The sequence below is a fragment of the Aptenodytes forsteri genome, unplaced genomic scaffold (genome assembly GCF_000699145.1).
Source record: "Aptenodytes forsteri isolate BGI_AS27 unplaced genomic scaffold, ASM69914v1 Scaffold482, whole genome shotgun sequence".
In the NCBI taxonomy this organism is placed as follows: domain Eukaryota; kingdom Metazoa; phylum Chordata; class Aves; order Sphenisciformes; family Spheniscidae; genus Aptenodytes; species Aptenodytes forsteri.
In genome coordinates, this window is record NW_008795046.1 from 462,707 (window position 1) to 475,407 (window position 12,701).

The 12,701-nt window shown below is 39.6% G+C and overlaps 2 protein-coding genes across 4 annotated transcripts in view; both read left to right on the forward strand.

Moving 5' to 3' along the window:
• The window catches only part of TMEM263 (transmembrane protein 263), a 315,606-nt gene that overhangs the window by 190,320 nt on the left and 112,585 nt on the right, over positions 1-12,701 (forward strand). The gene's annotated exons all lie outside the window — the stretch shown is intronic.
• Positions 1-12,701, forward strand: part of RFX4 (regulatory factor X4) — an 85,528-nt gene that overhangs the window by 56,733 nt on the left and 16,094 nt on the right. Inside the window, exons 14-16 of the mRNA XM_009277015.1 lie at positions 2,812-2,931; positions 4,247-4,408; positions 11,227-11,389. Coding sequence (XP_009275290.1) covers positions 2,812-2,931; positions 4,247-4,408; positions 11,227-11,389 — 445 coding nt within the window. The remainder of the gene's footprint in view (positions 1-2,811; positions 2,932-4,246; positions 4,409-11,226; positions 11,390-12,701) is intronic.

Sequence of the window (12,701 nt, forward strand, 5' to 3'; positions counted from 1 at the left end):
CCCCTTTTTTTTTTTTTTTTTTTTTTTTTTAAATTAAAGCTGAGCTAGGAGTTTGTTGGGAAACACTAAATATCCTGAGCTTTATACCACCACATGAAGTTTGCCAGCATTTAGGCCTGTTTTTCTTACCTTGGAAATACTTATCAGTAGTAACTGCACTAAAGTCAATAGAAACTTTCTACTGAAAAACTGTAGTAAGAAGAAGAGCGAGCATTTTGTGAAGATTCTTGATAATCTAGGTTTCCACTGGGGAGATCCTAGGTCAGTAACAAGGTGATCAGCCAGGTCTGCTGTCTTTACTGTACTGCTAACTTGAATAGGATTTTATTTAACAAGACTTTGAGCCCAAAAGATTTCTAAAAACAAACTCTCTGCAGTAGTCAAGTGAAGATCTCCACTATTTACCCTTGCAAGGCTGGGGAACATTTTGATTTGCATAGATACGTGAAACAAATAAAAACCTGAATGCTTCAGGTTCACCAACAACCAAAGATTTCCTCCCCGTAGCAGAGGTGTTGCAATCACGTATGTCCTTTTTCTGTGTTGCCTGGCCCAAGAACACAAAGGCATATGTTCACCTCCCAGTGTGTGTGCTCTGCTCGTATCAGTGACGACAGAAGCCATGCAGGCGTGGAGTGAAAGAATGAAACACAAAGACCATCCGGGTCACAAAGAAAAAGAATGTGCTCAGACTCGCTTTGAAAGCTGAATTGCCAGCTAGAATTGTATAAGGATATAGGGTCTTTCAAACCGCTTCTTCTGCCCTTCAACAGTATGTTTGAGTAGAGAAGATGGAGTGGGGTAGTTATGCTTTATTGTGGTAAAAGCTAGTATCCCAAGATAAACCTAACCTTCCTGTGAAGAAACCAATCATTACAAAATTTGATTGAATTTGAAACTTGTTGCATCTTTTTCCCATGGAAGTGTTTTTCCTCAGAATGTAGTAATGGAATTTCGAAAGGAACACATCTAGATGAGGCATTTTTTTCTTGTCTGGCAGTAGTTGATCTCTGTTTCCCTCTCAGCTGGTGATCTTTCTCTGGTTTAAGCCAGCTGCTGGACTGGCTATTTTTTTAACCTGACTGCATTTGCAGTTGCCAGAGTTATTTAATGACTTATATGAACAAGTTTTAAATATTCCATGCAAGTCTAAATAAACATAGGAGCCTTTAAAAAAAAAAATGTATGATCAAATCCTGTCTGGAGCTATTACAGGTACTCTGTGTCATGAAGTCTATTGCATAAACTGACCAAACTCCATCTGATACTTGTCAGTCTTCCCCTGCAGATGAATGTTATTCCTTTCAGGAGGACACTACACAATGTTTGGCTCTGATGCTTTGCTCCTCTAATTTTCCCCTGAAATGCATCTATGGTCTCTTCTTACACATCTATTTTTGTGGCTATGTGTGCTCTAGGGCAAACATTTCTTCACCATCCCTGACATGTATCCTTCTTTATAAATTATGGGAAGCAACTCACTTCCTTTCTGCAAAATGAAGCCAGACGTGCATTTTTAGTCATTTAAAATCTATTCTCCATTCCCCGCATCCTCCTGGTAATCTTCTCCATACCAGTTTCAACTTGTACTAATATTTCTTGAACATGGGTGACTACAGTTATATGCAATGTTCTAAGTGAGGTTTCACCAGTGCCTTGTGCAATAGTATTAATACTTCTGTTTCTACAGAGGAAGTATATAAATCAGAGGATGATATAAATCTCTAAGGGCAGAACTTCTTACAGCATGCTTTTCATTTCCAGTACTCTAGTCCATAGCATCACCCAGTCCTTCCTCCTAACAACATTAGCAAGTTCTCTATCCGTATTCAAATCTTACTTGAGGATTTGTGGCAGATAGCTATCCATATAATCTCCTTTTACTGTTAATTTTCAAAGTGTTTTTTTGACTTCATCCCCCGCATTTTCTGTTGTGCGTACTCTTCCCTTAAGTCCTTTAGCCCTTAAGTTTTTCACGTGCCTGTCATGGCAGTTAAGAGATAGTATCCATGGTATCTTCAGAGGTAAGCACAGAAACAGGCCAAATGTTATGCTGCTGATATGATTCGAACTGATAATCAGGAAAAGATAATGTAGAAAGGAGAAGTATGACAGAGCAAAGCTTTGGCACAAGTCTTTCCATTTAAGACATCCACAATTTCTGCTAATGCCTCTATGTTTGGCAGTTAATGGATGTCTCATCCACTCCAGGCAATGCACTGGAGATATACCATCAGGAGATTTGGAAGATTGTTTCTACCTTCCTATTGATTAGTCTCTCATTTCTTTGTCCAATGACACAGGTAGTTCAGAAAATTCATACCAGGACGTGTCACTAAGGCAGCCAATTCAGGATTCTACTTCTGACAGAAACTTATATCTAAGGTATAAGATTTTCTGTCTTCTGACAGAAACTTGTATCTATTCCTTTAGATAAAAGGAAACAATTCCACTGTAGTGTAATTGTCTAAACGGTTCAGTGCTAATGTAGGAGAAGAAAACTCCATCAAGCCCCAGCTCTCAGCTAGGCAGCCTCCTTGCACCCTAAACCACAATAATTGGTTGTATAAGCCTGTATAAATCCAGGAGTGAACAGAGTTTGCTAGTACCCAGTTTTACTTTGACCTTTCTTACCTTGAGTAAGAGAGATACTTCAGTGATAGTGGTATGTGGAGGCAGTCCTATTCAGTACTGTTTGTGTTGAATACCGTAATCATTGGTTTAATGAGTGTATTGAGACAGTCAAATCATTGGTTTAATGAGTGTATTGAGACAGTCAATGGCTTTTTTGTTTGTTCACTTTATTACCAGGGTCTTTTCACCTTATTCACTTGATGTTCGATGACTACGTATTGTACCTGCTAGAATCACTCCATTGTCAGGAGAGAGCTAATGAGCTAATGAGGGCAATGAAAGGAGAAGGAAGCACAGGTGAGTTTGTTCTTTTATTCATCTTTTGTTGTTTTCTTCCACTGGATTCGGTGTTTTCTATGTTAGGACATTTCTTTATCCTCATCTAACCCAGTGAGGCTTATCTAGGAGCAAAGTGTTTTTCAGTTCCATCATGATTTGAAACAAGTCATTTGTGAGAGGGGTGGCCCCAGTTAATACATTCTGAAAGAGGCCTGCCTGGTTCATGATGTAACTCTGGGTGTCTGAACCCCATTCCTAAGCACACACTTGGTGTTTCAGTAAGAGATTTTTATACTGAGCCTTTTACCCCAGTTAGTCTGTCTAAGCCAACATTGTATTTCAGTGAACCCAGTCTTGATTCTCTCTCTCACCCTGGTTTAACACTAAATAAATTCACTGATATTAATGGATTTTACCAGTCTAAATAAGAGGGAGAGATGGGAGAAGTGGGCAAAGACAAAAAACAAAGCTGTCATTTCTGGTACGTTTATGTTCCAAGTACCTGCACAGAAGCAGATTCCGAGTCTTGCTCCACTCACTCTGCACTGACTTGCCAGAACAGAAGCGAACAGACATTGCCTCTAGTCTCTCTGCTCAGGGCAGCCCCTTGTAATGAGGGATCCTCAGTGATCTACCTTCCTTGCATCTCCCATTAATTTTGGCAAGTTAAACCCCTCTGTCACCTTTGGAAAGTTCTACTCTCCATTTGTAGCTGTGGCTTAATTTGTCACCCTGTAGATTTATGGGAAGAAGAACATTTCAATGATTAGGGTAATATCTTCTGTGTGTTGAAAGACCTGGATTTAATTAATTGCCCTGCCATAGCCTCTTGGTCTTTTTGACAAAGAAGTTGCTTATCCCTGTGTACTTTCCACATAGCTTTAGCAGCTAGAACTATCCAGTGTCATCCTCTTTAGTCAATGAAGAGAGAAGGTCATGGCCAAAAGCCACTGGAATCCCCTGGAGATTCTTGTTTCTTTCCAATGCCTCTAGAAGGAGTAGAAGTGCCTGACTCAGACTGGACTCCTAATTTTAGGTATCTAATAGTATATTACAGGAATATAAACCTTAAGCTGTCTGTGTATGGGTTTCCTATCTATACAACAGGAAAAATAGCAGTTTCCTTTAAGAGGTCTTACAAAGGTACACTGAAGGTTGTAACGCTGAATGTTATAGAAGTACTCTTTCAAAGATTTGTGATTCCTGCTATGCATTTCTTGAAATACAGCCTACAGAACTTTACTGATTGCATTAATTTTTTTAGTTTCTCAGTGTTCCTTGACTCTACCTTTAACTATGTTTGATGATTTTTCTCTCATCTCTCATCCTGCAGCAGAACTACGAGAAGAAATTATTCTGAGTGAACCAGCTCCTCCAACTCCCTCCCCAGTGCCATTCTCCCCAGCTAAATCTGCCACCTCAGTGGAAGTGCCCTCTGCCCCCTCGCCTGTCAGCAATCAGTCCCCAGAGTACGGTGTCATAGCAGCCACAACAGGTAGGTAGGCTTACGGCAGCTGGATCTGCTTTAAGATGGCTTTTGCACTTGGTCACCTGAAATTGAGTCTGAGAACCTGATGTGCCGGCTTTCAAGAGATGAGAAGCCTTCCCAAACAGAAATCTGTTTAAAGTATCAGTTGTGCCTTCTCACTGTATCCGAACATGATGTGCAATCTAACAGGAAAAAGATCTGATGTTTGGAGTCCAAAGGCCTAACAGGAGATCCCAGACCTCAGCATATCAGAATCTGTTCAGTAGCTGAGGCCTTCAGAAGAGAAGACCTGTCACTTTATTTCTAAATGATTTTAAAAATCAATCCAATTTTTCATATTTCTAGCAATGCCCCAAAAGAATTTTTTATGAATATAGCACTTCTGAGCATCTTCAATGACTTTAAGGGCAATCAGTCTCTCCGAAAAATTTTACATGCTTCAAGAAAACGTGCCAGATATTTTAAGGTTTAGTGATGTTTTCAAAATCCTGAACAACTAGTGGTTCAGGAATTCCTAGTGGGTAAAATGGGAATTGGATATCTTTCAACATATTTGAGACCCAAATATGTTTAAATAGCTGTGCAAGTTTCTCTTGGGAATGTTTCACACATCGTTGGTAACTTTCATCTTTCAATGTTAGAGACTAGGGATTACATGTCTGAAGCCTATTTTCAGTTGCATACTCTATTATGGCAACTGATGAAGTAGGTGTATTCTGGTGGGCTCACAGATTAAAAAATCTGTGCTTAAAGGTGTTCAATTAGTGGGCAGGATTGTCAGAAAACAATAAGCACAAAACTGGCTTCTTGTTTGTTGTTTAAATGGGCAACTATCCTCTGTACTCTAATGTAAAACTCATTCATTACCTTTTGGATGTGGGCAGGACAGTCTATCTGTATGGTCAAAAGACAGCGTTTTCTTAACTCATGGAAAAAAAAGGCAGAAATGTGAATGACTTTCAGAAGGCGTTCCAGGCGGTGAAATTCCAGCTTTGCTGCTCCTCAGTGAAATGGATGTATAATCGGAATGTGGAAACTATCACTTTTGTGATGTACTAGAAAAGTTACAAAACCTTCCTGAAAGAATGTCAGAAAGTGATGACTTACCACACTGGAGAATTTGGCAGTGGCTAAAGGACTAATAAATCTTTCTGACAAATGTTTTTCATGTTTTCAAAGGCGCCACAGGGAAGCACCACGCATAGTTGTGGTGGAAAGAGATTTAAGAACATTTGTCCCTACATCAAAACGTAAGGTTTTCTCACTGTTGGAGACTATACCATATTTAAGAGGGAAATAGGATGATATTACCCCCAGAACAGTTAGACAAGAGGCACATGATTCCTAGACATGGCAGGTGAGCACACTGCTTTGGATCAGGCAGCGCTGGAGGTGGTGTATGTGTCTGAGTCTGGAAACACTGATTTTGTGGGTAACTTGCTCTGTAGACATTGTGGCCCAATGGGATTGTTGTGATGTTATAACCAGAACTTAGTATGATGCAGAACTGTACCCAGAAGTAAAAGACTGAAAAGTAGGGAACTGTGTGCTCACCAGTGACATTGACAAGAATGGAGATTTGAGGGACTTGTGTTTAGGTTGCAGAGACTGTAACACTCTGTGTGACTATCATAACTATTAACCCAAAGCTTATTCCTTATTTATGTAACAGCCTATTTGTCAGCTATCTGGGCTTCCACCTTCAGCTTACTTGACTTAGGTACCTGACTTAGGCGCAGATCTCGGCAGGTCTGGGAACTGCATGGATCTTACATATCCTTCCTGAATCTCACCAGTAATGCAGGGGAACGGACTCACACAAACATCACAAATGCAATTCCTTTTTATTTTCATGTTGGTTATTATTTTATTGTAGTCTGTTTTATTCTCTCACTCTCTTTAATTTTTTATGTCCTGGTAAGGCCAAGGTCTGCTAGCTTGAAGTCTCAAGCCAGAAACAGGATCATTTGGGAACAATGGTTGAAGGACCTACTCCCACAGAACAGGCAGTAGAACTTGACGTAGTTGTTCTCATAGCAGAACTTCTTAGGCAAGAAAGCTATTTCTGATTATTTTAGCCCTCTGTTTTTTCCAGCTTTTCGTTTTTAGGTTAAAAACTTTTGTTTGGTTGAATTGGATTTTATTCTTACGGTCTGGTGCAGTCTCACTTTTGCAAGTGTGAAAATAATTTTTGCCTAGCACAAGCCAAATTTGTCAATGCAAGTAGTGGTCTGGTTAAGATTAAATATAAGTACGTGGCTATTTCCTGGTCTTAATTTGAGCAATTAGTAATACCTCCGTTTCCCATGTTCATCATGTAGATGAACTGATTGCCTTTTTAGTTTGCCAGCCATTACACCATGGAATTCAGGGTTCATTCACATGAAGTAATACAAAATAACAACCATGTTTCAGCTATAGGAAATTGCTATACTTTAAAATAGGAGTGCTGAAGTTGTATTACATATAATCAAACTATTCCATATACAGATTTGTGGCATTAATATATAGAATATTTTTGAACAGGAACCTCTGTTCTGGAGAGATATATTTAAAGTACACTCTGTTGATTTTCTTATGTGTCTTTTATGAGGTAAATGTAGAACTCTGCAAATGGTGCAAATTTTGAGAACTAGTTCCATTGGTTACCGCTAGCTCTCAGTTCCCCAATTTAAGGCATCATTAACTCTTTCTAGCTTGTGGCATTAGCAATAAAAGTTAACTATTAAACTTTCCTTTTAATGTTTTTGCCTTCAGTCAGTGGTCAGCACAAAACCAGCAAAATAAACTGTTGCAATTACATGATACCAAGCAAAAGAAAGGTAAATCCTATATATAGCATTCTGTGGTAGAACATCTGGCATGGCTCAGCTAACATTTTATTTAAAACTTCTTGTTAAGTTGCTAGACATTTAAAAGGATAATTAGTCTCCATCCTTTCTAAATCACAAAGGCCAGATTAATGATTGTTCAAACTGCAACAATATTGTAATAAAAGTGATAGCTATATGGCTGACTACGTTATTCCCTCTTAAAGCCCCTCTTAAAGCTGTGATTACTCATTTGCCAATGCAATGGTTTTTAGACAACCCAAAATGAACTCTAAATTGTAAGTAGTTCCTAATATGTTAGTAAACTAATCTATGCAGTTTACTGTTTAGTTTCAAGAAATGTATGCGTGAAATAATTCTTCAAGTCAGCGATGGTTATTTAAGGTCACTGTTCTTCCAAGTCTAGGCTAGGTATTGAAGTGCTGGGAATCTGGCACAGGAGATGCTTGCACAGAGCTACCACCTCTCATATTTGTGTGTGTGAGTACAACAAATTTCTGTTTTTTTCCTAAAGCTTCAGCTCCTGGACTCATATGAATATATGAGAACATCAGCTCTTGTTCAACAGTTGGAGTTTAATTCTCATAGCTGCAGAGTGTAAAAGTCAAAGGTTCCTATTTCAAAAGGCAATCTCCCCTTCCAAATGGAAGGGTTTGTGTTTTTTCTAAAGCTGATAGTTAAGATAATATCTTCGTTGTGTGGGGGCAGAATGGGGGTCTGACTCCAGATTTCTGACTGCTTGAGGTTGACAGTACTGCTTACTATCAGACATAATACACGTGCTGTGAGTGTCTTGCTTGTACCTGGGTGGTCATTTACTCCAGCATAAAGCAAATATAAAATGCAGCATCATGAAGCAACATTTGTTTCTTTCTGCACTGGTATACATGATGGTACTAATGACAACAGGGCCGTTGTTGGACTGATAGCAGTTCCATTTATATTTGGCTCTCCTACAGGTCAGATGGCCTCTTGGTTAGTATCCTTAAAATCAGATTTTCCGTTAAAAGAGAAAAGAAAAAGGAGTGATAATAAATGAACTTCCCTATTTTAATCAAACCCTGCATGTTCAGAACACAAAGCAGAGCAAAATGTTGCTCAATCACTATTGTTTTTGCTTAATTCAGAAAGCAGTTCAGTTGGGTTCAGTCATATCTAAAAGAGACTTCATCTCCTGGAGTTCAATTCTGCAGCCAGCTGAGGAAATGAATCATATAGGGCTGGGGCATAGGTGGGTATTAAAAAGCTAACTATGAAAAACTTTCAGACTTATCTCATTCATCCTTTTCCACCCACCACAATGTTGGCAGTATCCTGGCTGACCCGATATATACATACACACGTCTGCAAATCTGTTGTCTTCTTCTATCCTTCCTCTCTGTCTTTGTGACTAGGTCACTGAAAATAATGGCATCCCTTCCACAAAGGCAAAGAGAAGTGAGGCAACCGTAGATTCCCAGGAACATTCTGAAAAAAATATTTGAGCAGCTTCCTGTAACTGTAAATCCTGAGTAAAACCCGACATACATTTGCTTCTAATCCATAACCTCCAAAAGAAAGTGGGTATTTCCTAGAGCAGCTGTGTGAAATACTATCCTGTAGTACCAGGGACAATTCTTGGTTAGGATAATTAAACAAAGATATTCACAAATCTTCCAGTGCAAGACCTATTCTCTGTATTTGTTTCTGTGTTGTCTGGACAGGCACAAAGCATGTTACACCCTAAACATTTATTTTAAAATTGAATTGAGGTAACTGCCAGTTAGACTTGAAAGCCAGGAGTGGCCAAGTCCTCTCATCCAAGGAGTCTGACTTCCCACAGGGAGCAAACGAAACAACTTGCTGACCTGGACTGACTTATTTTCCTCAGACTGAGATAAGATCCCTACTATTTTTGAAAAAAAGAAAAGGAGGCTCTCAGTATGGCTGGGGCCAGCCAATTTAACCATATTTGGTAAAAGGCAAAGGATCTTTTGACCGTGTTATTACCGCTTCTTGTTAGAGCTAGGAAGGTCATGAGATTTTTGGCTCAATGGCCAAATTTTTTCTTGGAAAAAATAAAATCAAGTCAAAGTAAAACTTCTGGTTTTTGGTGAATTTAAAAAGTGAAAAAGTGAAAAAAAAAACAGTAATATTACCTAAAAATAAGTATTTGGGTTTTTTCGCCATCTTTGTTGTCTTTCTTTTCTTTCTTTTCTCTTTGTTTTTGCCTTTTGAGTTTAGGCCTGTTTTGAAACAAAGTTTCAAATTTTCATTTGGAAAATAACACTAGGAAAATATGTTGATCTTTTGAAATTGAAATGTTTCACCAAAGTATTCTGCAGACAAGTTGTTGATATTTTCAAAACAGTTTTTCTCTTGTTTTCAAATGAAGCTATTTGGTGACCGCATAAGTAGTTTTGGCCCCTTCCACATAAACTGTATTTTCTAGTGAAGGTAGGCTTCCTTAAACACTTTTCCTGAACTCAGGGAACCATGACTGCTCATAGCCACTGCAGCACTGAAGTGCTAGCTCAAATGTGTATGCCTCCTCTTTGGTCTCAGGGATCTCAGTGGTCCTCTTCAATGGGAGGACATGAAAGACTGAAAATTCAAGAGTCCGTGACAGAAAATGCAGGCATGTGAAAACAGGCCTAGCACAAATATCCTTGGCTGTAACACATCCAAGGATGTCTCTACTGTAAGAGCACCAAATCACACCCTGCTGGAGAATTTCAAGCTGGACTTACCTCGTGAAGCTCAGAATGCCTTCGTTCACACCCAGAATTAAGCATTTCCCATTTAAAAAAATTATTTGTCTGATTTTGCCAAATAAAATCACACACACCTGAAGAAAATTATGCACATCTGAGATAGATAGGCTTTTCATTCCCCAAAGCCATGGAGTAGACACAGACCTGGTAATACAATCACTTCCCCCTCTGAATTAGGCCCTTTCATACTACCGGAAGTCCTAGAATCCACACTGAAAAAAACAAGTCACCTCCTGCAATTGCTTTTAGCTACTGAAAAAGAGTAAAGAGTGCCCAGCGACCTCCAAACTAGTGTACGTATTGGGTTAAATCAGTGTTCTGGTCCTCATTTGCAGGGTATTCTCAGCCAGTATGGTCATGACCTCCAGAAAGAGCTATGTTGTACTGGAACAATGGATCTGCCAGCCTCCTGAGTGAAAGGGGTGTGTGCAAAGGACAAAGGTTTCTCAGCAGCTGGCTCATGAATCTGGAGTTCCTGCCTAGAAGGGATCAGGATGATTAAAAGCTCAGCACCTTCCAAGCAAAATGGAAAACCCACTTCTTTGCTTTGCTCTTCCCACAAATGCTCTACATGAAAAAGTAAATTAAGTCCAGTCCCTGCCGCCTCGAAAGAAGAAAGAAACATTTTTTGTGGGAAGAAAACAGCTAGGCTATTTCTGTATATATATTTGTTATAATTTGGAGATCTACCACTGTGTTGCCACTACAAAGGCTGGTACCTGGTTGGGTGGAACAGATACAAACTGCAAAAGGATTCAAGAAATTTATTTGTGTAACACCCATCTTTTTATAATCCTTCATTGTTCTGATCATACTTCCTGCCTCACTCCAGGCCTGATCAGCCTCAGAACTAAACAGGCCAGCAGCCCACTCCATGTGAGAGAGACCTCAGAGTTTGGTGCATCATGCCTGAGAAATATTAGCACTGGTGTTCCTCCATTTCTAAGTCCTATCCCAGTTTTTCTGAAAAATGATAGCCTCAAATTACAATACCACGCTGGAAGTTCACAGTCTGAGCTATTCCAGATATGTCTCTTACCTTTGGATCTTTGCACACTCCAGCTGATCTATTTGTATTTTTATTTACACCTCAGACATAACTGTTTTGTTCACTTTGGTTGATGCTGTTTCCATTATCAGTGCCTATTAGGTTGCTTTCCTGTAACCATCTCAAAGCATAACACCTCTGTGAACAACAGCCCATGTTACCTGTATTCCTTTAATGCTTGTTTGTCTGCAGGAGCTATGCAATCCTATACGTGGTCACTCACCTACACTGTGACAACAGCTGCTGGGTCACCTGCTGAAAATTCCCAACAGCTGCCCTGCATGAGAAGTCCACATGTACCATCATCATCTGTCACACACCGGATACCTGTTTATCCCCACAGAGAAGAACATGGGTAAGTCACTTCCCAGTGTCTTGGGTGTTTTTGTGGTTTTTGGATGAACCTAAGCATAGCTTAGAGTTTTTTTGGAAATGCAGTGAAATCTGGTTTTTGATGTAGTGAGTCTGTATTGCAAAGATGCTGGTATCATTACTCTTTGGCTGTTGTTATTGTTGTATTATATTATATCTCAGTTTTATAATCTCATTTAATGCTATCTAAAAACACAGTAGGCCTGGAGAATATTTTATAAAAGAGAAAGCTTCAGTAGATTTCTCCTCTGATTCCTGTTTTCCTGTGCCATGTTCTATCCCAAAGGCTAGATGTGTCCAAAGAACTATCCTACTATACCATGTCTCAGGAGAGGTGATCCTTCTCTGCTCAGCACTGCTGAGACCACATCTGGAGCCCTGGATCCAATTCTGTGCTCCTTCGTATAAGACAGACACAGGCATGCTGGATTGAGTCCAGAAAAGGGCCACTTAGATGATTACAGGACTGGAGCATTTGTCATACAAAGAGAGGCTGAGAGAGCTAGGATTGTTTAGCCTCAGGAGAAGGCGGCTCAGGGAGTGTCTTATCAATGTGTATAAATAGCCGGTGGGGGCTGTAAAGAAGATGGAGACAGATGCTTCTCAGTGGTATCCAGTTACAAGACGAGAGACAATGGGCACAAATTGAAATACAAGAAATTCCATTTAAACATAAACAAACAAACAACTTGTTTTGCTGTAAGTGTGATCAAACACTAGAACAGGTTGCCCAGAGAGGCTATGGAGTCTCCATCCTTTCTGATATTCAAACCCCAGCTGGACATGATCCTGGGCAGCCTGGTCTAGCAGACCCTGCTTTAAGCAGGGGGGTTAGATTAAACAATCTTCAGAGGTCTCTTCCAGCCTCAGTGATTCTATGACTACTGATAAACCTGCAAATCAAAAGTGTCCACAGTTTGGAAAAATAGCCACATTTTCACCACAATCTGATTCCATCTCTGTCACCAAAATTTGCTCAAGGCTCTCAATTAAAATAATTACAGTAGAAATTTACATAACATTATTTGATCTTGGAAAACTTCAGAAACTCAGACTAAGTCTCTCAGTGCTCTTTTCATCAAGCAACACTTCTTCTGTGCCATCCTCATTTGAGTAAGTGTATAATTCATAGACATCCATAACTAAAAAGAAACAATCACAAAATAATCGATGGAGAAGGGCCAGGCACATAGCAAGATTAGCAAGTGCCCAGATGCTGACATGAAGCAAGATGTTCAAAACACTTTACTGAGTTCCTCAGTCTCATTGCATACTCATTACCCCTGCAGAAGTGC